Below are 25,749 nucleotides of genomic sequence, written 5' to 3'. Positions count from 1 at the left end.
TTGAAACGCGATTGCCTTAGAGAAGGTATATAACTATTTTTCAGGATGAAGGAAGCTCTTTCATCCCAGTCAACAGCTCCTTCTAAGCTCAGTCCCCTTCCCTCCCCAAATAGCTCAGCCATTGTAATAATAACAATCAGGGATAAGAAAACCAAGCTGTGTTCCAACAGGCAAGAGTTATACCAAGTGTTTGGCAAGAGTGATACTTTTTTAAAAATTACCTTTTCTTTTAAAAGTTGTTTTCAAATTAATGATCTCGAATTTTCTAAAGTGAGTTACTGTATCTACATTCTAGTAAATACAGGGCACAGTACTTACAAAGAAAATCCTGTAAGCTGGTGATGCAGGTAACCTCTGTAAGAAGACGTTTGGCTTAATTAAGCATGAGCATTAAATTTAATTTGTACCTGTTTTAGGCATTTTAAAACGCCCTACAGTAGTGACAATTCTCTTAGTCTGCATTTAGCACTGCGTTGTCTTCCAAAATTGCCAGATACCAGTACAAAGTCTTTTCAATCCATGATACTTTCCAAGTAAAATATTAATACTGCTTACACCGCAATGCCCCTTTTAGCACCGAGCGAGCAAAGTTCCAAATGTTTAGCAAAGCTAAAACACAGCTATAGGCTTCCCCTTGTTGACAGATCAAGTATAATCAAATTGCAGCTTGTTAATAACTCTACTCTTTTACCAGGGCAAAATATGTCTCTAGAAGAGAATTTGCAAGATGGAAAATTTATCTTACCTAATATTTTAACAAAGCAGGCACTTTTTTTTTTTTTTTTTTTTAAGCTTGCTACAAGTCTGCCCTGCTGGGCTCATCCTCCTCTCACTGACCTTCACGAATACCGAATAATCCTCTCCTGCTGTTCATTTACACTTTACAGACATTAGCAAATCATACAACAGAACTCATGAACGGAACTCAATGCGTTGAGCATTAAACAGTAATCTATACTAAAATCCCTATTTTTTACATTTCTAAACAGCAAGCATTTATTGTGCTATTAACATCATCAAGCAAGCTAGCAGTATGCTTACCTTCTACACTTTCATTTCAAAACAAAGAACGCTTTCCCACTATTACTGATCTATCTTTCTCTGATTGAGGAGTCCAGCTGAAAAACAGAATATAACTCTAAAATGGCATCCCAATGAAGCACTGTCTAGATAACATTATGGCCGAAGTAGTACCCAATTAATCACAGAACATATGTTTATTTTATTGAGAAACACTGATGTAGATTAATCCATTGACTTTAAATGCCTTTACTAATTTGATTAGTGAAAAGAAAAAAAGTTGCTTAGAGAATAAACTATATGGAAAGATATTTATTCTGCTGATAAGCCAAAATAATTATTTAGAGAGGGAAGATTTAGAAATTTTGTCTCTTTATGACAATCTCTTTTTTTTTAAACCAAAATCTCTTTTTACATCAACAGAATTACTCATAAGCTCAAGTTTATTCACATATATTATTTTTGGATATATTTGTTTGGATGTGAAAAACAATTTTGGACCATGCCATTAAATGGCTGATATAGATAAGTAAAGAAAAATATATTTTTATATTCAATTATGAATTGTTTTCCAATCAAATACATTGTACTACCAAAGGGAAAAAGAGATCTAACATCAGAGCCAAGGTGTGATGGCAGCAATGGAGACAAAATCCACCTTAATTTAAACCAAAAATATTTTAACTTTATATAGTTATACATCTAGAAACACTACAGAAACAAAATACTCAGCCCAATACAAAAAAAAAAAATCTTACAAATGATAATTATAGAAAGAATTACTGTTCAGAAAATGTTACTCCTCAAAATGTTGTGAGTGTAATTGGAAATGGTAAATTAACTATACGGGCTCAGATTTAGCTTTTAAGGATGGCACCAGTCTCTTTACTGCCATGAACAGCTCCTAGAAATCTATCACTTCTAGAAAATCCTATATTATTAATATTAGTGATCCATGAGAACGCAAGACATGGCAAAGATCAGAGTCCCTTCCCAACTATCTAAAATCTACTTAGAAGTAATAGCTAGATCCTGAAGCTCAGACTGAGACAAATCCTTTAAACTAGCATTTAAGTAAATATAATCATGGTGGTAACATCTGCCCTAATCATTCAGCTTTACTGTATGTCAGTGTTTTCCAGCGCAGACCAAAAGTGGTTTTTACAGACAGTAAGGTTACTACACTAGGTGAATTACACATGGTGATACTGGATCCAGCACTGTTACTTTTTTTTTTTTTTTTTTTTTTTTTTGCTAATGCCCATTATTAATAAGGAAACATCTGCAAGAAAACTCCTGAGTGTGGGTTGATAATCTCTTTTGCACCAAACGCATGCACACAGAAGCACATAATCTACTTTATAAATAATTTATTGCTGAGGTTCAGCAAGAGCAGTGTCACTGCTGAGCTATTGTGACATACAACATTTATTCTCTTCCAAAAGGTATGTAACAGCAGTGACTAAGCCCCGCTCCAGAAATTCATCAAGTAACTTACATTTAGAAGTACCAAAGCAAATAAAAAGGCAACAAAGTTCATGAATGGCATCTAATATTTACTGAGTGGGACCAGATGAATCAAAGCTGGGGTCATGTAACTTGACCACAAACATGGAGAATAAAGAAGTGACCATTACTGCTTCATTTTGTAGTCCTTGTTCAAACATGTACAGCAATGGTGATACTTAAAAAACCTTTATAAAAGTGGCATGACATGACTGTACTGCAGAGCTGTGGACGTCAGTAAATAACCTAGAACTTCCAATTCATACTTAACTTGATCTGGCTAATGCTGGTTATCATCTTTATTGCTAATATCCCTTTGCAGACCTTAACATGATCATTGGTCAACTGCTTGTTCAGTGAAAGCCAAGGTTGAAAGGAAATAGTGTGGTGCTATGCCATCCCACAGGGGAAATCTTCAAAATTACGTTTGGATTTGAAAGTCACACTACTTGCTTAGCTAGGTTTCTATTCCCAGCACTCATAAGGAAACAATAAATTGCAAATTTGCCAGGCACAGAACAAAACCTGCTATAGTAATAACTCTGTTTACTCAGATCTCATCGTGTTACTGTTTGGTATCTACATTTATTTAAACCTAGTGACTTTTGGATTTTAATAGCAACAGTTATCATCAAGAGTGTGAACTTTTTCATATGTGCTGGTGACTTAGACTTTACATGAGTATTAAGTTTAAATATGTGGATCTAACCATATCTTTACAGTTGTAGTTTAGCATGGTTTTAGTTTAAATATTTTCATATAATTTGCTGCAAAGGTGATAAGCATTCCATTGGGGTAGTGGAAGTCCTAATTACTAGGAAATAAACATCCAAAAATATAGTCTACTCTCCCAGGGCCCTCTTCCAAAAGGCAAGCAGTAGTGCTACAACACATGCATTCAACTTATTTGGCTTATATCAAAGACAATAGAAGCATAAAACTGTGACTACCCTTTCCACCCATGTTTCACTGGTTTCTATAGAGAGCCATGGAAGATAATTAGGAAACTCACACTTAAATTAAAATATTTGGACCTTCCAAACAAATTTAGTTTAAATGGCATTTTAAATTAATACACTGAAAAAAAATTCTACCATGACGACTATAGAGTTTTGCAGGAGCCTCTGAAACTATGCAGACACTCTTCCTGAAGAGTCATTCTTAGAGCTATGAAACATTTTTTTAAAAATCACCATTTAAGATGTAGAAAGTTTTCCCTTAAGGAAGTAGATTCCACGCATCTTACTTTTACTCAAGAACTATCAACTCAAAAATAGCTATGTTGTAACAGTGGTTCTGGTAATAAATATGTTCCCTCGAGTTTACTCCAAAGCTGTCGGCCTTCAGAGTTGTATTTTTCTATTACAATGCAAGAAACATAAATAACAGAGATACAGAATAAGAGAGAAGCAACTATTTTTTTTTTAAATCAGCTGTGTTTGTGGATAAGCAAAGTACAATGCTTGCTGCTATACAAACAACAATGTCAGGTTCCCAAAGAATGCATAGTTTAACACACTATCTCTCCAATTACTCAGATGTTTAATTTTACAACACAAATAGTCTTAAGTACGTAAGCAGGATTATTCATATAACAAACATGCAGACAAACATTTGCAGGACTAGATTATACAGAGTGAGAGGAGATGTGAGGAGATAGTTTTTAATGTATCGTATACTTTCTTTCCTTACTTTTGTCCCCTCTCTTGCCTAGTGGTTGAATTTACATATTTCTGTCAGCTGTAAATGGCCCTTACCAACATTCACTACTCAATTTTTCACCATTCTCCATTTTGCTCATTTTCATTAAAAAGAGGGAAGGGAAGCATCAACTAATATCCAGGACCAAATATTATTTTAACCTGCACCTCTTCTCTCTAGCCAAATTGACTAGGCAACACAGGTATTGAAGGACATATATCTTTCCAGAATATATGTTTTTATGATGTACCGGAACAATGCAACACGTTCAAAGGTCAGCTACTCTGACAACCATTTCCATGGCTATATACGGAAATCAAGTCATCATATAGACTACTAGGTGTTATTACAGCAGCCATGCAAGTGATGAACCATAAACACACCTTGATACGACATAAAACCACTTAGCACGCCTTCCAAGAGTCCCCTGCACCATCCTGGCTGTTCCTCCTCTGACCCCTGTATCAGCCTGTACAACATCCGTGTTTCACAATTCACACAGGCCTCAAGGAACACACAGGTGCATTTAGATCCTTGTAAAAACACTTATGTCTACCTACAAAGGACAGCTGAGATTTAACAGACAATATCGCACATACATCTACACTGTGGATGAGCCCCAAGAGCAACAGTATGTTCCTCTCTGTTTTCCAATGAGGTTGCACCAGAAGGAACAAAAGCAGAGTAAACGTGTTGTTGTCACTCTGTGGTACTCAGTATCAGGAGGAAATTTAAACAAGTGCCCTGTGCGGAAAAGCCCCAACAGAAGCCAAACAGGAGGCAGGCCTGAGTGTTCAGGTGGGGAGGGATTTAAAAAAACAAAACAAAAAAACAACACACAAATCCTGACAATACTGTGTATACTACATCTGATACAAAACACAGAAAAATTCAGCCAGGGAGGTAGAGCTAGGTAAGCTGGGATTTCTGCATACTTATTTCACCAACATGAACTCTGAACTGCTATGAACAGTACAAGAAAGCCTGAACAACATGTTTGTTATATGCTTGGAGTAACTGCACCATGAACTTCTATAGCATTCTATTTATACTAAAGTACTTCTACGATACCTATATTAGTAGGATCCCTTTGTTGATCTAGGAGACTTGCAGATTTCTGAGCGGAGAGAGTTAAATATCCCAAAGTTGGGAGCCCAAGTTTATCAGGGATGACTTTCACCATACTTCAAATTAGCGGTTAGTGCAATTCACCCCTTCCATAGGGTAAATTGCCAGTTTACATTCAGAATGTTATTCTGACTATAATGATAAGTATATATTTAAATAGAGTAGAAACTTCGGCATTCAAATTAAAATGATAACAAAGCCCAGACATACCTGGTCTTGCTGTATTATCAAAGTTTTACTTAACAAAACATTTAAGATGTTTTTGTTCTAGGTAGATTCTCAAAACGCTAATATTCTACGTAATCAGCTAGTAGAAAACCTTACAAGTAAGTATTGAAAGGTAATTCAAGCTGAAACTCAATTATACTTTGTTACGTTTCTCGAAATATTCCAGTTCTTTCCCAACTTAGCAACCAGGATACTCTTGGATGTTCCATACAAAGCTCTGCTGACCTTTTCAACTGCTTACATGTATTTCATAGGATAAAAATAAACAGGTATGACTGAAAAAGTTCATTAGCAATAGGCCTAAAAGCCTGCATGTGAAATAAATCAGCAATGGCAATGAACAAATGCATCCACTTTGTTTCCTGGACTGTTTTACACACAAGAGACATGCACAGAGCAGTGGAAACAGGCAACAGCATTAGAAGCCTCTGAGAGGATTTTATTTCAGCCCAGGAACAACGCTAAGAAGCTCATTAAAAAATGTAAAAACTGCTATACTCCTGAATGAGGAAAGCAAAGTTCAGACTTCACTCTGCCGTTAAGCACCCTTCCTGCTATTAGTTTCAACGCACAGAGCGCCGTTTATACCCTCTCTTCTCCTGGGGTCTCACAGAGTCGCTGGGTGCACAAGGTTGCTGTGTAGGGGCCACAAGTCTACATCCCTCCTTACACCATCCCTTCGTAGTTAATTTTCTCTCTAGTGTAAGAAAGCAGGTTGCTTTAGGTATATCGCATGGCACCTAGGTAACCCTGAGGGTTATTTAAGGCACTTAGGCAATCAAATACGTTTACTTAGGCAATTAAATACGTTTATTCCCTCAATATAAGAGGAATGGGTAATAACAGACATGGAAAATAAGAAAAAACAAGTAAACCAAAACAAGGCAGCAAAAGCCACGCAGTGCTGCAAATTCCCTTCCCGCCGCTCGCTACGCGGCGGAGCGCGGAGCCGGCGGCCGCCTCGCCCCGCCGGGCTGCGCCCTCCCGCCTCGCGCCGCCGCGGCCCCCGTCACGGAACGCGGCCGGCACCGGCGGCCGCTCCCTACCTGCCGCCGCCGCCGCTGCCCCTCCCGCAGTGCCGCGGCGCGTGCCGGGGCCGCCGCCACCTGCTGCTGCCGCCGGGGCGGGGCGGGGCGGCGGGAGCGGCAGCGCCCAGGGCCAATGTGAGGGCGGGCGGCAGCCTGGCCGGCCCTGGCCGGGACCTCGCCCGCTGAAACGGTCTCGGCGCCGGCCCAGCGAGCAGCCGGGGGGACGGGCCTGCGGGATACTAGGGACGGCCGTCAGCGGCGGGCGGCCGGTGGCTGTTAGCACCCCTGCAGGGCACCGGAGCGGAGAAGGGACTAAGGGGTCTTATTTCTCCCTCAGCGCCCGGACCGCTCACCCCGCGCACCCTTCCCGGAGCCTGCGGGACCCGCCCCCAGTGCAGCCCAGCGCCATTCCATCCCCATCGCGGGGCAGGCGGCAGGATCCCCCGCCCCGCCAGAGGCCATTAACATCGCGGCGCCCGCGGCGGCGACGCCGCTAAGCCGGGGCGGGGCGGGGCAGCCGGGAGGAAGCCCCGCCCCACACCCGCGCACAACAACGGCGGCGTTTTGGCCCCTCCTGGCTGCCGTTGCGCAGTGCTGTTGGCGCGCCGCGCGTTTCAAAGCGGGCGCCATGGCGGAGCAGGGCCTCGAGATGGCCTCTATGATCCCCGCGCTGCGCGAGCTCGCCAGGTAGGGCGTGCGCGGGCCGTAGCCGCCTCGCCGCCGCCCCCGGTGCGGCGGGCCCAGCAGAGCGCGTGGCTGCGGGCAGATGCAGACGAGTGGTCGGGCGGGACGGGCCCTGAGGAAACTGCCGCTGTGCCGTGCTATTGGCGTGGGCTCACCCGGTAGGGGAAGGAGTTCCAATATCCGCCAGGTCCCCGCAACCTGCTGCCCTCTGCTCTGCTGCTGTGAAGCCTGTCTGATCAGGGCTGCATCCGGGTTTGGTTGCTATGTGAGCTGCTCAGTTAAAATATGCTAAATGTCTATGTCCGAAGTAAAAACAAGATTCCTCAGAGGGATGGCATGACTGCAACAGCCAGCTTTGTTCTTCACATAAAGTAAAAAAAAGTAGCAGGAGCACCCCTATTTAGATGCTGAAATAGGCCCCATTTTTATGCTCAGGGTGGGGTGTGGCAGACTTTGTCCTTGGGTTTCTTGCTTCTTGAGGTAATGCCTGAATCAAAGGTGTTCTTGAGCCTTTATGGCTGACTAGTAAAAGACATACAGGCACACATCTTCACCCACTGTTGTCGATGCTGTGGGAAAGGTGGTCTTTCCAGAAAGATAGATACTGAGTTTTCTGTGAACAGGCTGTGATCTTATCTGTGGCCTTCTCTGAAAGCATCCAAACTGCGTGTCATGTTCCCCTAGCTGCAGTTTTCCTTGTGCCGGGTGAAATGAACCTACTTACCCCTGAAACTTGAAGTTTCTAACAGTCATTTGCTATGCATGCCCTCACAAATCAATAAAATATGTTGTTAAGAGTAATTTACTAATTTCTGCAAATATTAAAGCAGTATAAAAGCTTTTCACATCTGAGGCCTATTTCAATACCATCTTACGGAGATAAAAGTTTGTCTCTAAAATTGAAATGACAGTATTCTGTAAAGTTAAATACTGTAGCATTGTGCTGTGATAGACAGCTAGTGGATGTTGAAGTGCAGGTGTATACTGAAGACTTAACCTCAGCATCAGCTGATGCTTTGGCCATTGCTATTGCTGTTGACTTCTCTTACTCTGTGTACTGGCAGCCTGTCAGTTGAGTAATTTTTATAATTCCAAAATCAAAATAGATCTTAATTTTATTTTTCTGCACCTAAACTCTTCTGTTTGCAAATCCTGTAAATGTAAATCCCCACTGTTCTCTGTGTAAATTCCTTGGTGGGTCAGAGAGAGATTTAATCAAATATAAGTGCATAGCAAGAAAAAAAACTGTCTTCAGCACTTCATAAAACTTAATTCTTTTGAAAAATGAGGAAAAGAGGAAAAGACAATTTTCTGATCACTAAAATGCAAAATCAATTTGTAGCTTTCTGAAGACTTCTAGAAGCAAAAAGTACCAATTTTACTGTTCTACACTGTCACTTGTATACACTTTAGATAATTATTATATATGTAAGTGGATAATGGTAAAATATATATATTTTTTAACTTTAGTGCTAATCCAGAAGAATACAATTCTGTTGTGCAGAAACCAAGACAGATACTCTGCCAGTTCATTGACAGAATTCTTACAGATGTAGACGTTGGTAAGTATTACATCCCTTGCTTTTAAAATGGTGGTTTGGTTTGTCCTGCCGGTGTGTGTATTTATTTCTGCTTTATGCAATTCCTGCCACAAATAAATTATAGCTATATGTGAGTTACAGTGGCAACAAAAATTTACTAGCTGAATGCGTTATGACTTATGACTTATTTTTAAATAATCTGCATGATGAAATCCTTACTGTTATGATACAAAGTAACCTAAGTCAAATGTATAACTGAAAAATTATAAAAAGTATTTATAAAGCACTTCTAAGTGAGAGTTATACAGGTTTAATATAGAGGCTTAATACCATATCATAATACTTTATATAATAATTTTCTTCTTTCTCTGTTAAGTATTAACAAAGTCTGTGAATTTGCTTTATCATGGTACTAATTCAGCTTTTTTTTTTTTTTTCTTCCTCTCCTAGTTGCTTTGGAGCTTATTAAGAAATCTGATTCGCAGCCAAGTTCTGTAATGCTGCTTGATTTTATTCAACATATCATGAAATCTTCCCCCCTCATGTTTGTAAACCTAGATGGAAATCAGGAGGAAACTGAATGCAATTGCATTGGTGAGACTTTAGAAAAGTTTATATTGATTTCATTTTTCTTCCCACGGGATCATACAAGTCTCCATTTTCCCCCATTTTTGTTCCCTTGGACGTACAGCATTTATAAGTTAATCTTATGGTATACCCTTTTATAATTGTAAATTAATTTGCACTTTTGATAATGGAAACTTATCAAGATGTATATCAGGAAAGAGTCTGACATTGATTACTGTTGTTTACTAAGATATTGCCTTGTTCCTGTTGGGGAGATATCCTGAATCCATAGTCATTTTCTAAGTCTTTTTCAGAAATGCAGAAAATGTAGATGAAATGGAACCTAACGTAACTTCTTGTTTATTTGTCTTTGTTGTTATAATGCCTTTTTTTTCCCTACTTTTTTTCCTCTTTTTTTCAATAAGATCTTTTGCCTCTGTGATAGCATTCTGTTTACCAAGTCCAAATGCATTTATCTTAAGGAGATTTATGGTTTTATTGATGAGCAACCTGTTTTGTTTTCGCCCTCAAGAAGGTGGTTTTAATATGAGCTTTTTTTTTTTTTTTTTTTACAATAAAAACAAAAGTTTGCTATTTGCTATTTCTTTTTTATTCTTCTAGAATTTAGTAACTGGATCATAACAAGGCTTCTCCGAATTGCTGCATCTCCAAACTGTTATACTTTGCACAAGAATATCTGTGATGTTATCTGCTCTTTACTACTTCTTTTCAAAATGAAGTGTTGCTCCATTTTTGAAGTACTAACAAAAGACTTGCTACAGCTTTTCCAAGACTTAATTTTCGTGCACGAAAGAGACGCACAAAAGCATCTCTGGGGAGATGTGCTGCTCTGGCCTGTGACTGTAAAGAGGTTTTCAAGCAATACAAGTGACAATGTTGGATATTTAAGATTGGCACCATTACAGCTGATGGGCATGCCCAATGTGGAAAGTTTGGAAGTTATATTAATGTCTATTCTGACAGACATTGTTGCAGATGTGTTTTTTGTAAGACAAGATACTGTTCTGTGGGGGATAGGTTGCTCCCTGTTGGAGTATGGTAGTCCAAAAGTTAAAGCCTTGGCAATTAAATTTTTAATAAAATTAATTCATTTGGGAGGACCTCCAGAACAGCTGGCCAGTGTTTTTTTCACTGTCTTTTTTGGAATTTTACAGTCAGTACTTGAAATGGGTGCTGAAGAATCAAAACTCTTTGAAGAACCACTCTTACTTTTGGTGAGGACGTTGCTGCCATTTGAAGCAGGTTCTTACAAAAATATTGAACCTGTCTACTTAAATATGCTACTCAAGAAGCTTTGTGCATTGTTTGAAGGTGAAGTTTTCAGGTGTCTTCAATCTGAAAAGCTGAAAGCTGCTTTTTGCCATATACTGCAATATTTTCTGGAATTTGTTCCAATTGGCTATGAATGTGCCTTACAAGTAAGAAAAGTCCATGTCAGTACCATATGCAAAATTTTTGTGGATGTGCTTGGTACTCAGGAAGAACAAGAGGTAGGTTAATTTTAAAATCTATTTTTATCTTGGGAATGGGTAATGTACAAAAGCTTACATCTGTGCAAAGAAAAAACCTAAGAATTATTGTTTTAGTTAGATAATTAGATTCATATTCTAAGATGGCTTACATGATTTTACAGGTTACAGTTCTTTGAAAAGTTGGCTATATCTGAACACTACTTTTAAGGCACACTAAAATAGTGAGAGGCTGTGCAAACACAAGGGACTATCTGTAATCAAAGTATAAAATAGAGATATCACAGTAAAACAAGGGGAGTTGACAAATAATTTCACTTTATTTAAGTTGCTCTTGTTTTCTAACCATGTTAGAAATTTAGTCCAATTTTTAGTCATGTTTGTTGAGGGCAAGGAGTCAGAAAGGTTTAAGATAAAACAACATGCTGAGTATTCTACTCCATACACCCACATCTGTATCATTTGTCTCTTAAGCTTCCGTCTCTTAAGCTTCCGTCTACCGTGGCCTCAGTAGCCGGGTACTGGGGCAAGAATGGAGAAACTCTTTCAATAACCCAAACAGCCGAACAAGGTGAATGAAACAACCAGCATTAGCGTTTCCAATGGAGACTCAGGAAATTTCATTACTTATAAAAGCTTTTATCATTTAACTAAGGCTCTTAAAGAAAAGACTTTTGTTTTTTTAAGAAATTTATGATATTTTTGATATTTTAAGTCTTTTATTTTGAGTTGGAAACAGTGCTACCATGTCTTTGGAAAGTGAGGCTTGGGATCATGGTATCTCTGCTATTTGTCTGTTCTAGTATCTGGTGAGTCCACTTTATGCAGCATTAAAAACACAAACAGAAGAAATTATTCAAGAGCTTCACCATCAAAACCAGCTAGACACTTCTGATACTGATGGGTGGAGCAGCAGCAGTGATGAAGTTCCAGAGAAAAGGCAAAGATTAAGCCTACGAACAAAACATCCAAAGAAATCACCTGTACCAGTAAGGTATGGTTACCACCAGTAAGTGGTAACCACCATAAGGTTACCACTTTCGTAATAAGTTGGCCAGTAGTTAATAACCAGATGTGCTAACTTTTTTTGAGGCAGTTTCTTCATAGCAACTGCATCAAACTGCTTTTTCGGTGTGAAAAAAACATTTTTCCTAATACTGTAGTCCTGTATCCAGAATTGATTAGCTCTATTTGTGTTATGTGGATTTCTAGTTTCTGAGAAAGTGTGTGTTTGAGCAGTAATTAGTAATTAGTATTGTTAAATTACAGACCTAGTCCCGTGAACATGAAAATGAAGAGCATGCTATGGAATGCCATCACAAAGAAAGCTGCATCCTTAATGCTTCTTCTTGAGCAAGAAATTCTGACATGCGATGTTCTTCAGTCTGTCGAAGGGATCACTGTAATACTGCGACTAGCTGCTTTGTGCATAGTTCATTGTTCTCCTCCAGATTCTACTAGGTAAATGCGTCAAGGTGAAAAGAGAAGCTAATAGTTTCATGTAGTTTGTATAAATTTCCTAACAATCACTTTGCTTGTAGCGTTAAATGTACTGATTTGCACTAATCATGATTTTTTTTTTAAAGCAGGATAGCTTGTAAAGTAACTCATTCGTGTGACACTGACACTTCTAAGGATACTTCCATCTCCATAGATTCTTTGGTGAATATACAACTCACATGGATTTCCTCTGATTTTATCACAAGAATAGTGAAAGTCTGCAGGAACCTATTAGAAGCTGCTGCTCAAACTGTTAAACTAGAACAAGTGATTGACAGAATAGTGAAAATCTTGGATGCTTTGCTGTATGTGCAAGGTGAGAAATTGTAGACTAAGAAGTTTTTTACTGAATCTGAAAACTAGAAATGCAGGTAACACTGAGTTAGTTTATTGTGGTAGAGTGGCTGAATTTATATATCTTGCATTAGAACTCCATTCCTGTACAAAAACGGCAATTTATAAGTCCTAATTTTTCTTCATTTCTGTGGCTTCTTGTTCAGATAAAATCTATATGGCGATATGAATATTTATAAGAATTTAATTTTGTAGGTATTGGTTTTTAGCCACTTTTCTTTTTAAAGGTAAGGCATGCTCCTTCTGTGTATTTGTCTGTTCAACTGAAAGCTTACAAATCTTCTGACTGATTTCAGCCAAATATGGTGTACAATAGCAAACTCAAAATAAGAAGTACATACATATTTTCTAAAAGCAGTTAGTTGGATGGAGGACTCTACTAAGATAAGTGACACGATGATTTCAGCTTACTAGACATTATGGAGTCCACTTGACATTGCTCATACAAGTCCTGAAATACCCAAGTTGTGTTTGTTCTAGTGCACATGGAAGTACAGTGCTGCCAGTGATTTCACACAATTTTTATTTGCTGTAGCACTGCATTATTTATTACTATGCCTCCTAAAATGTGGAACAGAAACATGTAGTAGTGAGTATTGATACTAACTTTTGTTGATAGGGAATATAATGTTCTGTAGCAAATTAAGAATGTAAAATATGTATCTATTTTGTAAATTCAGATTTTTTTTCCTTCCCTCTCCCTAGTAAAAATTCCACTGAGTGATCAGATTCTTGATAACTTATGTGGAATGCTGTCTCTGCCATGGATTTATAACCACTCTGATGATTCTTCTTTTAAACCATCCGCTTTTGGGTATGATCCTCAACTTCTGAGTCAACAGACTGCACAAAGCTTCTGTAAGTATGTTAAATGTTTAAAACCTATTATGTCTTTGGTTACATTTTTTTCTTGCGCCGTTTTACTTTAAAGCAGTTTAATCTTATTTTTTGTATCCTCTTTGAGGATTAAAAATTTTCAGTTTTTGAATATTGCATATAATGACTATATGAATTCATTTATAAATTTAATAAATATGTGAATTTACTGCTTTATTTTGTTTTTCTCTTCAGCACCTCAAACTCAGTCATGGTGCGTGTTCCTCCTGTCTCTCTTTCCAAGAAACATACGTTTGGACTGGAGAAAATCCGTTTATCATTGGGCACTACAAAGCCCCCATGAAGTAATTCGGGCCACTTGTGTTAAAGGGTTCTCTGTCTTTCTTCATCCATCAAATGTGCAGTCCTACAGTATGATTCCAAAAACGCTTTTGTATGTATACTTTTACTTTTTCTTCTATATGTGAGCACCAAAGTAGATTTTTATTTACATTTCATCTAAAATGTAGTAGGCTCTATGTGAGAGGTCATAAAAGCTATCAGTGGGTAGGTATAAGTGAAGATGTACAATAGAACAGTGTTCACCTACCAAGTCAATATGCAAACTACTTCAATAAGTAAAGACCCCAGTCCTAAATAGTAGATTTAAACTAAGATTTTTTTTCAGTGAAACAAAAATGATGTTTGTCTATGGGTCTCTTCATTTTTAGAGATGCTTCATTTTTTTTCCTGCTTTTGTATACATGTCTTGCTCTCTTCTATGCTGCTGTTTCTAGTCTTAAATTTCCTTATAATATGCAGCACTCAGCATGCACAGTGTTATTTCATACACTTGAAGCCTCAGTGGTCTGAAAATCAAAAAGACGTTTTAGTGAGACAAATCCTTTAAATTGTCCTGATAACAGTATAGTTAGAGAATTTGGACAATGCAGAAATGCAATTTAGTGAGTAAACACTTTATTCAAATGTCTTTTTTATTTGCATTTTAGAAATCAAATCGAAGATGAGTCTGAGCTCGTCAAGGAGGCTTGTGCTGCCATAGTTGGGCAATTAGCGTGCTGTCTGTCTGGTACATTCGGTATAAGACCTTCCTTAATGGACTATGATATTAAGCCTGTTAATTATGATATTTTATGTAGCAACCTTACTATGACTTCAGCTCATGAAAAAACTTGCTCTGTGCAAGCCTATATTTTCAAGCCATTTCTTAGCCTTCTTGAGAACAAAGAATCCAGTTCAGTAAAGCTAGGTATGTGACTTTGTTTTTAACAGTTTGCAGTCTATATAAAGTACTAAGCCACTATGCTTGTACCTATTGATTCCTTTTTTTTTTTCCTTTTTTTCCATACATATATATGTATATTTTATAGCTGTAATAGTGCTTGACATCTTGTATTTCACTCGCTATCTGTGCTAATATTTGTTCTTGTTGATATTTGTCTTAAATTAAGTTGGCTTAATTTTGTTCTCTGAGCATGTCTGGAAGTCTAAAACCTTTGAAATCTGATTTTTAGATAGCTTTTTAGTTTGCCAGTGTTCAAAAGTACTAAAAGTGTATTTTTTTTCTTCCCTTTTCCAACCAATTCCTCAGCATTTATAGAAAATATACCTCATCTTTGCAAGCATCTGGACTTTAACAGTGATGAATCTAGCGTAAAAAATCTTGTTGGGTCTTTATTAAATCTAATGGAAGATCCAGACAAAGATGTAAGGGTGGCTTTTAGTGACTGTATAAAGAACATACTGGCATCATTGGACTCTGAAGAAGAATTCATAAAAGAGGTGAATTCCTGTTTGTTTTCTGTTGTTGTTTGTGTTTTCTGTTACTTGTATTTTCTGCTGCTGTTTGTTGTTTCTCTTTTGTTTCTGCTAACTTAATACAGTTTTGCTTCACTAATATCAAATATTTTCAAATTATCTTTTTTCTTGTTTTATTTATCCTCTGTGTTTCCAGCTCTTTGTTTCAAGAATGAAAGAAGCCTATACAAAAGCCAAAATATCAAGAAATAATGAGCTGAAGGATACTCTGATTCTCACAACGGGAGATATTGGAAGGTGCTTCTGATGGTATTTTGAAAATTGCAAAATATTGTCAGTTTTACAGAGTAACTTTTAGTCCAAATGTAAATGTAAATTTAAGCATACTTATTTCAAGCTCAGGCTTCATCTAGAATCATTTGGAAATGTAATAAGCCTTTATTTCATGCAGAATATCCCTCACTTTTTTTTTTTCTGTCCTTTAATAACAAGCACAGCTAAGCCCATTAAAATACACCGGTGAATTGTTTTGTATTGTAATTGTATAATTCTTGTGTAGTCTTAAGTTGTTTTAGTAATGTGCTTTTTTTTTTTTTTTTAACCTCTCTTTCTCTCTGTTTTTTTTTTCCTTTTCTCTCTTCTGTTTACTTTGTAAGGGCATCAAAAGGAGATTTAGTACCTTTTGCTCTTTTGCATTTGTTGCACTGTTTGTTGTCCAAGTCGGCTTCTGTGGCTGGAGCAGCATATACAGAAATTCGATCCCTGGCAGCAGCTAAATCTATAAAACTTCAAGCTTTTTTCAGTCAGTACAAGAAGCCTATCTGTCAGGTAAAAATGCGAGAGAGGTTGATTTGCACAGGCATATAGTTGGATTCTTTTTTGTATGTATTTAATTCATCTTTATAATTTTCATGAAGAATTGAACAAAGTGGAATTTTGAAATAGAGGAACTCTAATTTCTTCTGCATTGTATAGCACCTTGGTCACAGGAGATGTAAAATTAAAATTGAATTTGCCCTTTGTTACAAGGGTAATACTGCAATGATGAATTTGGGTTTTGGTTATACCTGTTATCTGAAAAGAGAAGTTCTGTTTAAAATTTTTAAAAGCCTTTTTAAATTTCCTGATTTTTAATAATATTTGAATTGTGAGCCATTTCAGGGTCAAAGTTAAATGCAAAATTAAATGCATTCAGTAGATGCTAATTGAGATAGATACATGATTATTACTTTGGGATGCATGTGCAATAAATGAGAATGGAAAACAGGCGCATAGGAAGTGCAACTTCTGTGTGTAGTTTTAGGGAGTAAAAAGGGGGAAAAAAAGAGGGAAAATAATATGAAAAAATATATATTTCCTGATGCTTAGTTTCTAGTGGAATCTCTGCACTCCAGTCAGATGGCGGTCCTGAATGCTCCATGCCAGGGTAATGAGCTGCAGAAACAAGAAGCTGCTCACCAGAGAGAAATGGCTTTGGACATGTTATCTGAAATTGCCAATGTATTTGATTTTCCAGACCTAAATCGCTTTCTCTCAGTAAGTTGATTGTTCCTTTTTACTTCTGAGTTTTGTATACTTGTAGATTTTTATTTTAGTCTGTTGTTTTTCTCTGAACATCACAGATGGGAATTTTTGCTGTCATTGATGTTTACTAGAATTAGGTTCACTTGGAATTGCAACAACAATTGCAGGAAGAACAAATCTATCAAGGAATTGCGCTGTGGCTACAGTGCTAGAGGTACGATGAGTTAGGAGCTTTCTAAGGTCTGGAATAGTCAGTGAGTGCCTTTAGCTTGGCGATTTAGTACCTTGGAGGGGTTCTTTATAGAATGTGGTTTTGCTTTGTTTGTTTTCCTTTTTCAAGTGATGAAAGTGTTTATAGATAGAACATTTCTGATATTGTTTGGATATCTGTTTGGTTTGAAGTAGTTCATACATGTTCTCTTCATATTTGTGTTAGTAGATGGGAAACATGACGGGTGAGCAATGTTTTAGTTGACTGGTAGGTGTGTTTTGGGGTTTCGTGTTAAGATTTCCTTCTGTGGAGAGTCTGGATGGACAAAAAAATAGTTAACTCCCCTTTTACTTGGATGCTTCTCTTAGTACTGGTTAGATGAAGCACCTACCTTTTAAAAAAACAAAAAACCCTTTTATTTTAAGTACATTCATGACTGTTTCCAACTCAGTGGAGTTCTTAATACTTAAGTATGTGGGCATAAGTGTCATACTGACACAAAGGGAACAAAACAACCCTGGATTTGGGACTTCTTGGAGTGTGATTTTGTTGGTTGGTTGGTGTTCGTTTTTTTTTTTTTTTTTTCCTCCTCCTAATCAGTGTTCTCAATCTACTAGCGGACCCTACAAGTTTTGCTGCCTGATCTGGCAGCCAAAGCCAGTCCTGCAGCCTCTATGCTCATTCGAACCATAGCAAAACAGCTGAATGTAAACCGAAGAGAAATTTTAATCAACAATTTCAAATACATCTTCTCTCATTTGGTCTGTTCCTGCTCAAAGGATGAGCTTGAGCGAGCACTTCATTACCTCAAGGTAAATTGGCATTTGCTATTTTATACATTCAGATTAGAAACCATGATAGATGAACAATGAGCTGTTTTCCTCCTGCTTAATTTTAATTAGGGTACATGTAGGTTTATATGTACAGATTTTTTTTTTCCACTATTTGCAATCGGTTCCATTGGCTCTGTGAAAATGTTGAATTTTTCTTCCTCTCTTCAAAGGTCCTGAGACCTGAATTAGCTGCTCAGCTGGTTGGAAGCACTCTCCTAGGTTCCTACAGTCAGTCAACCCGAGTCTAGTGCTTCCCCTTTCTTGGCATACTGATTTCACTGATGAAATTAAGACTTCATTTCTCTGTGATATTTTATTATAGAATGAGACTGAGATAGAGCTGGGTAGCTTGCTGAGACAGGACTACCAGGGACTGCATAATGAATTACTGCTACGTATAGGAGAGCACTATCAACAGGTTTTCAATGGTTTATCAATATTGGCTTCATTTGCATCTCATGATGATCCCTATCAAGGACCTAGAGAAATAACATCATCTGAGCAAATGGTAAGGAGATCAAAATGTTCCCAAGTTTTTTTGTTGACTATTCGTTTCCCCAATTTCACAGAATCACAGAATGGTTAAGGTTGGAAGGGAACTCTAGAGATCATCCAGTCCAACCCCCCTGCACACGCAGGGACACCTAGAGCACGTGGCACAGGACTGCGTCCAAGCGGGTTTTGAAGATCTCCAGAGAAGGAGACTCCACAACCTCTCTGGGCAGCCTGTTCCAGTGCTCTGTCATCCAATTTGAATGCATACTGTACTTGGAACATCACTTATGTATCCTACCTTGAACAAATAGTAGTAGAAAGGCTAGTGCTTCATATCTTATATCTGAAATCTCTAATTTTATATCTGGAATTTCTGTAACAGGGAGGTATATAGCAAGTATGCAGTAAAAAAGAAATGGCCTTCATTAGTAGTAGTAGTAAAAGGATTTCTCTGAACACTGATACATCTTAAGGCATAATGTATATATTTGGTATTCTTCTCGTTTGTCTTCTCAGAATTAGCACTTAATTGTTGCTATAATATATTTAGATTATTCTTTTTTTTTTTTTTTTTTTTTTTTTTTTTGTCCCTTAGGCTGATTATCTGCAGCCTAAATTGCTTGGTATTTTGGCCTTTTTTAACATGCAGTTGTTGAGTTCCGGTGTTGGCATTGAGGATAAAAAAATGGTGAGTCAATCTTATTCTGAATATTGAAACAGAGGTAAGCAAGGACTATCTTAATATTCAAGACTTGCTTATTTGATTGTGGTACTGTCCTTGAAGTGTCAAAGATATGAGATTCCCATATCATTTTGGAAAGAGGATATGGGATCCTAATCCTAGTGGGAAAAATATATTTTTTTCCCTTTAGCCACTCTAGAGAGGCAGTGCAGATGATTTCTGTAAATTAGAATTAGAACCAAAGCAACTTCTACGTAGGTTTTTTTTTTTTTTTTTGAGTATTTTCATACAAACTTTTTGCTTCTCATTCTCTGTTAATGCTGAGATGCTTTCATTTTCCTAGTTCTATATCTTTGTGTTTTCTGAATTTCTTAATTTATTTAACTTTTCTGCCGTATGTTACAGTTTCTATCTTTTTGTGTTCTGTTTGTGAATCTGTCCGTCCAGGCCCATTCCTCAAGCTCAGATTTCTGCCTCTTACTAATGCATCATGTTGAACATTCCAGTGCCTGTAACTGAAACATCTGCTGCTTTTTCTTCCATCTTTGCATTCTTTAATCATTCCTTCTGACCTGTGTGCTATTACCTGCTCCCTGGAGCAGTTACTTTTGCCAAAAGTTTTGTGTCATTTCTCTTATTTTTGTATGCAAGTTTATTGGTATTTTTTTCTTTCTATTTTTGAAAGTTGTCCTTGGCTGCTTGTAACAGTTTGGACATGCAATTATTAAACTTCTGTAACCATAAACTTTGGTGTTTCAAATCTTCCTTCTTTAATCTGCCAACGTACTGCAGCCTAAATTACTTCCTTTGTTTGTTTGTTTGTTACAATCCCGTCATTCCAACCTTGTTTTCATTCTCTTTTTTGCTAATTCACTTTTTTTTTTTTTTAAGTATCAAGCTCGAGTTTGTTTGTCTGAAGATTTACACCAATGAGATAGACTGAAAGTAGATCTTTGTTACTCCACCTAATTTATAGGGTATGACTTATTAAGCCAGGGTGTGGCGTGACTGTAGTATTACATATGCTTGTATTGTAACTTACTGAGTACCTAATACATTCATTTTTTTTTCTTTGTATTTATATTTAGGCCTTAAACAGTCTTATGTCTTTAATGAAGCTCATGGGTCCAAAACACATCAGTTCAGTGAGAGTAAAGATGATGACTACGCTGAGAACAGGTCTAAGATACAAAGATGACTTTCCAGAACTGTGTTGCAGGTGGGGTAGTGAACCCAAATATTGATATAGCTGCCATTTCTGCCCTTGAACACAACCTGATTTTTAGACTAAATCTTAGAGCTGACATAACTTAAAATTTCTCATGACTCAGTGGAAATGTCTCTATGCTTAAGTATTTTTATTATTGTTTTGTTTATTTTTGTTTATTATTGTTTTTATTGTTGTCTTTTCTTGTTTAGAGCCTGGGATTGCTTCGTTCGAAGTCTGGACCATTCTTATCTTGGCTCTCTACTTAGTCATGTGATAGTAGCATTACTGCCCCTTATCCATATTCAGCCAAAGGAAACTACAGCCATATTTTATTTTCTCATAGTTGAGAACAGGTACTGTACAAATCGTTCCCAGTTAAATGGACTATTAGGCATTGTAATAAGAACAGGGATAACTTTAAATTAAAGTTGCTTGGGCCTGCGAGAGAAACTCTTGTGTCTGTATACTATCCTTAGAAAAAGTATGTTAAGATTTGGCCAAATTACAATTTGTTCAGACTGCTTTTCTTTTCTGTTCTTAAACTTGTTTTCAGATTCTGCAGTTTTGCATTAGTCACCTATAGTTTGCTTCTGCAAGCCACACAAGCAGAATAATAATGATTGCTGTCATTTATTCAAAGCACTGCTTATTTTAATTTGGCAATTGTGGCTAGAGTATACAGATCTGGAAATTGGGAGAAATTAGGTCTTTTACTGCTTTTACAAGGCAGAGTTAGCACCTTTGTTCTTCCAGTGATGACATTTTACTATTTTAGTTTGAGGTTTTTTTTTTTTTTTCTAATCCAATTGATGTTTGCCATGTTCTTTGTAAAATATTTTTGTTTTTAACTACTAGGGATGCAGTCCGTGACTTTTTGCATGAAATATACTTTCTGCCTGACCTTCCAGAACTAAAAGAAGTTCAAGTAGTCCTTCAGGAATATAGAAAGGTACAGTTATTTTCTTCTTGTACATTGAATTAATTAATGATAATTGAGAATACATGTAAGGTTTATTGATTAATTATTCACTGGAAAATGTCTTCTTGGCAAACTGGAATTTGTGTATAATAGGAGACCTTGAAGCGAGTCCTTATCCTTCTTTAGGAGTGAAGCATTCTTTATGCTTATGCATTCTTTATGCTTCACATTTAGCATTCTTATTCTCTAATACCCTGACCCTGATTTTTTTTGAGTTTTATGCCCTCTTTACTCTTGAAAGACTACAGTATTAGCTTTGTCAATTAGTGTGTTGCAGGAGAAACTACTTTAAATTAGATTCCTCTTCTGTATTCCCAAGTTACCAAGTTCATCTACTTTATAGGAATACGGTACAGTTTATTTTTTTGGTGGCCTACAGCAGGTTTAGAAATTAGATGGAAAGTAGCAATTAGTACGAATGAAGTAACAAGAATAAAAGTTAACTCCATTTCAGATACTGAAGTTCACCAAGAAAGTTGGTAATTTTCTTTGCATTAGGAATTATAAGCAAAACCTTTGGAGAAAATATTTTTTAAAAAATGGCAAAATAGTGGAATGTAGATATAGCTAAGAATGTAGGTAAAAAGTTTCATATGTGTTTCCCCTTTTGTTCTTTGAGATGCTGTTTAACTGTCTTCCTGTTGTGGTTAACTTGAACTTTTTGTATTGTATTTTGTTCAGGAATCCTCCAAAAGCACTGACTTGCAGACAACACTGCAGCTGTCCATGAGAGCCATCCAGCATGAGAATGTAGATGTTCGTATCCATGCACTTACCAGTCTGAAAGAAACATTATATAGAAATCAGGTATAGAAAGCTAATTTGAATAGAGTCAAAAATGAATCAAATCTGAATCCAAATGAGAAAGAAAGGAAATTCAGTTAGAGTGATGATCAGTCATTAAAGGACTTCAAGAACTCATGGACTATGTAGAAACAAGAGTAAAGAAATGGATAATGAATATAAAATAATACAATTATAAATGGCAGTGAAACTAAGAGGTGGAACAATAGCTGAAGAAAGAAACATCAAGAGGAACTGTCAGAACAGGAAGGTTCTGGACAGATATGTGGAAAAAGAAAATGTAGAAAATATGACAGATACTTGATAAGAAGACAAGCAAAGATAAAAGTAGTAGAGATGTGGATGATGATGAAAGACAATATTGGCCATGAGGTCAATACTAATTGAGCAGTGTTCTTTTTCATTTGTGCCATCCTTTCTATATAGACAAAGAATACAGGGAAACCAAGCTATAGTTACAAAAATACAATATTTCAGTGACTATACTAAAGTCATAAGCAAATGAAACACAGAGTAAAAGTGAGTTAAAGTTGTATAATTTCTGATATGCTTTATTTATTGTTGTCATGGTTATAGAAAAGTCATCTTTGTTTTTCAACTTTCTAGGAAACATTGATCAAGTATGTAACAGACAGTGAAACTGTGGAGCCGGTCATCTCTCAGTTGGTAACTGTACTTTTAATCGGCTGCCAGGACGCAAATTCTCAAGCCCGACTGCTTTGTGGAGAATGCTTAGGTGAGCTGGGAGCCATAGACCCTGGCAGGCTGGACTTTTCAACAAGTGAAACTCAAGGAAAACATTTTACATTTGTGGTAAGGAGTGTTATTGTATTATCTTGTTTATCATTAAATTCTTTAAAAAGTAATAGAGAATAGGGATTTTAATAGCGTTAGGCCCACTGTTTTCTATGTTTTCTATTTTAAATGAGTTTGGAGATGGGCTTCAAAGTGATTATCAGGATGTTAAATGATATAGCAATTACTCTGTTTCTTTTAATAAAATTGGTATTTTGTTTGTGACTGAGGCTGGAGTGGAGGATCCAAATTTTGCCTTTGGATTATTAATGGAACTGACCAGAGCATTTCTTGCTTATGCGGATAATGTTCGAGCTCAAGATTCTGCAGCATATGCCATTCAGGTAAGATATATGGATAGATCTTTAGTTTTTCTTCTTGAATCATTTCCTGCCACACTGAACACAGAATTATACAGTGCAAATGCTACATTGAGATGTATGTGTTTGAGGTATATAGCTGATTTGTTCTTGTTTAATATCTTTGTGAAAACTTCAGCCTACTTTGTTGCTCCAAGAGAAAATGAATGGCCTCATATAGTCAAGTGGATTAAGAAAAATTAATAAGCTTGTGTAAAAGGAAGAATCAGGTCAGCTTCTAGTCCTGGCTTATTGGCTGATGTGAGGAGTATGGGATAATGTCCAAGTACCAACTGGAGAACCTTGGGCTGTTAATACTTAGCTGAAATCTGTGTGTCTAGTAACAGGAGATAATACTGGACAAAAGTTAAGAAGATACAGTTTTGGAATTAACCATTCTGTAATTTGTATGTCTGTATGCACCAATTTTCTTTATAAATGCATTTTCAGTGCTAATTGGTTCATGTGAACCATACTTTTTAGGAGTTATTGTCTATCTATGACTGCAGAGAGACAAACACTGACTGCCCAGGCTCCAGGCTTTGGAGAAGGTTTCCTGAGCATGTGCAAGAAATCTTGGAACCTCACTTAAATACACGGTATGTAAATACTTGTTTGGTTTATTTGTATTACATCTTTAAAAGCATTTCCCCCCCACATTAATCACATTATCAAGTGATAACTTGATTTTTGTGTGCGTGTGATTATTACTATTCTGTGAAGACTGAGACATCAAATTGACAAATTTGACTCATCAAATTTGGCTCATTTTTCAAACAGCATTTCTAAGTTTGATTTGAACAGCTGTTCCAGCAGCCTTAAAAGTGCTGGTAACAGGTCATATTTCATGTATCATTTCAGTGATCTGTAGAGTGAAAATATGTTTCATTTGGCTGTTCATAATGTTTTATTAATTCTTTTGGGGGAAAAAAAATCCAATGGATTCCAGTTCAGGCACTTGCTAACTAATTTCTTTCTGTTGTTTCTTATTTCAAGATAATAATGTCAGTTTTACTAATGCAGATTTTAAACTTACAGGTATAAAAGTTATCAAAAAAATGTAAATTGGTCTAAGATGAAGAAACCAATTTACTTAAGCAAATTAGATGATAATTTTGCAGAATGGTCAGCAACTTGGGCAGGTTACCTTATAACAAAGGTAAGCATAAATCTGTGGTGTACGTTTGTAAATACAACTATAATTACTGAATCTAATTTCAGTCTCTGAAAATGAGGGGTGAGTGAGAGAATATTATAGCCTTTTATCTATAGGCCTGTTACAGCAGACACTACACACACTTCTTGCATCATCAAGGTAACCGTGTATCTTCCTTTCACTTGCCTACAAACTCTAAGCTGTAACTGATTGTGTCAAAACCAGAAGTCTAGGGAGTCCACGCTTGTCTGCAGAGTCTTATTTTGGTAAACACACTGACAAATGCTTCTGAATACCTGAAATACTTCTGTAAAACCTTAATTTATCTTCTTGGAAGTCTTTGAAAAAAGCATTTCATTTCCCCATAGTTTGAGCACATAAAAAGAACTTGTTTCTTTCTGATTTTCTTAATTCCCTTTCTCCTATAGTCTGACATGTAAGTGACTCACTGAAAAAATCACTTCTACACTAACCAGTTTCAGAAGCAAATTTAGCTGCATGAGTTCCCTGGCTTCACCGGCCTCCCCGTTTCAGAGGATAGCATGAAATATGTATTACTTTTTTTTTTTTGCCTTCTTTTAAGGGCAGAAGAATGGTTGAGTGCAGAAGTAAACTCTTATGCCTTATGCTTTTGTAAAGCCTTATGCTTTTCTGTGTGCTGATTTTTATTAATAATTTATTGATTTATTATTTTTAATGCTAATGAATTGTTCGGATACTTGCACAAAACACTTGTGTAATTTTGCTTTTTGTGGAAATGCCATCTTTCTAACAGGTACGGCATGATCTTGCCAGAAAAGTTTTCAATTGCTGCAGTATTATGATGAAGAATGACTATAAAGTAACCATTTATCTGCTTCCACACATTCTTGTCTATGTTTTGTTGGGATGCAGTCAGGAGGATCAACAAGAGGTGAGGGGATATAAGGAGGAGCTGTCCTATGTAAACATATTCAGGAGCTGCTCTTCCTAAGAGCTGTTCATTGCTGTTCATTACTACAGTTCTATATGAACAAATTGTATAGTCATAAAATATTTCTATGTAGATAGTATATGTTTTCAGTTCGGTTTCAGAGTATATTCCTGCAAGTTAGTATGTGGTTTTCCACCTTCTTAATATTTCAGAAGGACATAAAGTGAGAAACATGTAATTAATTATGATTACAGTAGTATCAAGAGCCAGAACAATGCACAGAGGAAGAGTGCACAACACAAGAAAAGAATATATTGAGCTTGTACGCTTCTGAGAGTTCAGACGCGTATTTTTTTTCTCTTGCGAATGCTTATAGTTCTAAGTAGGAAAAAAAAAGAGCTACAAGATCCATGCAGAGCAGGGTTCATAAAAGTATTGGAGCAGAT

At 36.9% G+C, this 25,749-nt stretch overlaps 1 protein-coding gene across 1 annotated transcript in view; it reads left to right on the top strand.

The window, feature by feature from the left end:
* Window positions 1-7,197: 7,197 nt before the first annotated feature.
* ATR (ATR checkpoint kinase) overlaps window positions 7,198-25,749 on the top strand; it is a 33,326-nt gene continuing 14,774 nt past the window's right edge. The window contains exons 1-26 of the mRNA XM_088528550.1: window positions 7,198-7,298; window positions 8,766-8,857; window positions 9,287-9,430; window positions 10,025-10,914; window positions 11,697-11,887; window positions 12,163-12,354; window positions 12,483-12,709; window positions 13,453-13,605; window positions 13,819-14,017; window positions 14,574-14,833; window positions 15,176-15,366; window positions 15,539-15,639; window positions 15,999-16,170; window positions 16,711-16,878; window positions 17,695-17,889; window positions 18,233-18,418; window positions 19,001-19,093; window positions 20,176-20,306; window positions 20,507-20,650; window positions 21,153-21,246; window positions 21,958-22,083; window positions 22,687-22,893; window positions 23,106-23,219; window positions 23,718-23,833; window positions 24,273-24,393; window positions 25,166-25,303. Coding sequence (XP_088384676.1) covers window positions 7,240-7,298; window positions 8,766-8,857; window positions 9,287-9,430; window positions 10,025-10,914; window positions 11,697-11,887; window positions 12,163-12,354; window positions 12,483-12,709; window positions 13,453-13,605; window positions 13,819-14,017; window positions 14,574-14,833; window positions 15,176-15,366; window positions 15,539-15,639; window positions 15,999-16,170; window positions 16,711-16,878; window positions 17,695-17,889; window positions 18,233-18,418; window positions 19,001-19,093; window positions 20,176-20,306; window positions 20,507-20,650; window positions 21,153-21,246; window positions 21,958-22,083; window positions 22,687-22,893; window positions 23,106-23,219; window positions 23,718-23,833; window positions 24,273-24,393; window positions 25,166-25,303 — 4,704 coding nt within the window. The 5' untranslated portion in view covers window positions 7,198-7,239. The remainder of the gene's footprint in view (window positions 7,299-8,765; window positions 8,858-9,286; window positions 9,431-10,024; window positions 10,915-11,696; window positions 11,888-12,162; window positions 12,355-12,482; window positions 12,710-13,452; window positions 13,606-13,818; window positions 14,018-14,573; window positions 14,834-15,175; window positions 15,367-15,538; window positions 15,640-15,998; window positions 16,171-16,710; window positions 16,879-17,694; window positions 17,890-18,232; window positions 18,419-19,000; window positions 19,094-20,175; window positions 20,307-20,506; window positions 20,651-21,152; window positions 21,247-21,957; window positions 22,084-22,686; window positions 22,894-23,105; window positions 23,220-23,717; window positions 23,834-24,272; window positions 24,394-25,165; window positions 25,304-25,749) is intronic.

The sequence above is a fragment of the Tinamus guttatus genome, unplaced genomic scaffold (assembly GCF_059628265.1).
Source record: "Tinamus guttatus ecotype Peru unplaced genomic scaffold, ASM5962826v1 Tinamus_guttatus_pri_ptg000311l, whole genome shotgun sequence".
Lineage (NCBI taxonomy): Eukaryota > Metazoa > Chordata > Aves > Tinamiformes > Tinamidae > Tinamus > Tinamus guttatus.
Note: the sequence above shows the minus strand (reverse complement) of the source record. Positions and strands in the feature narration are given on the sequence as shown.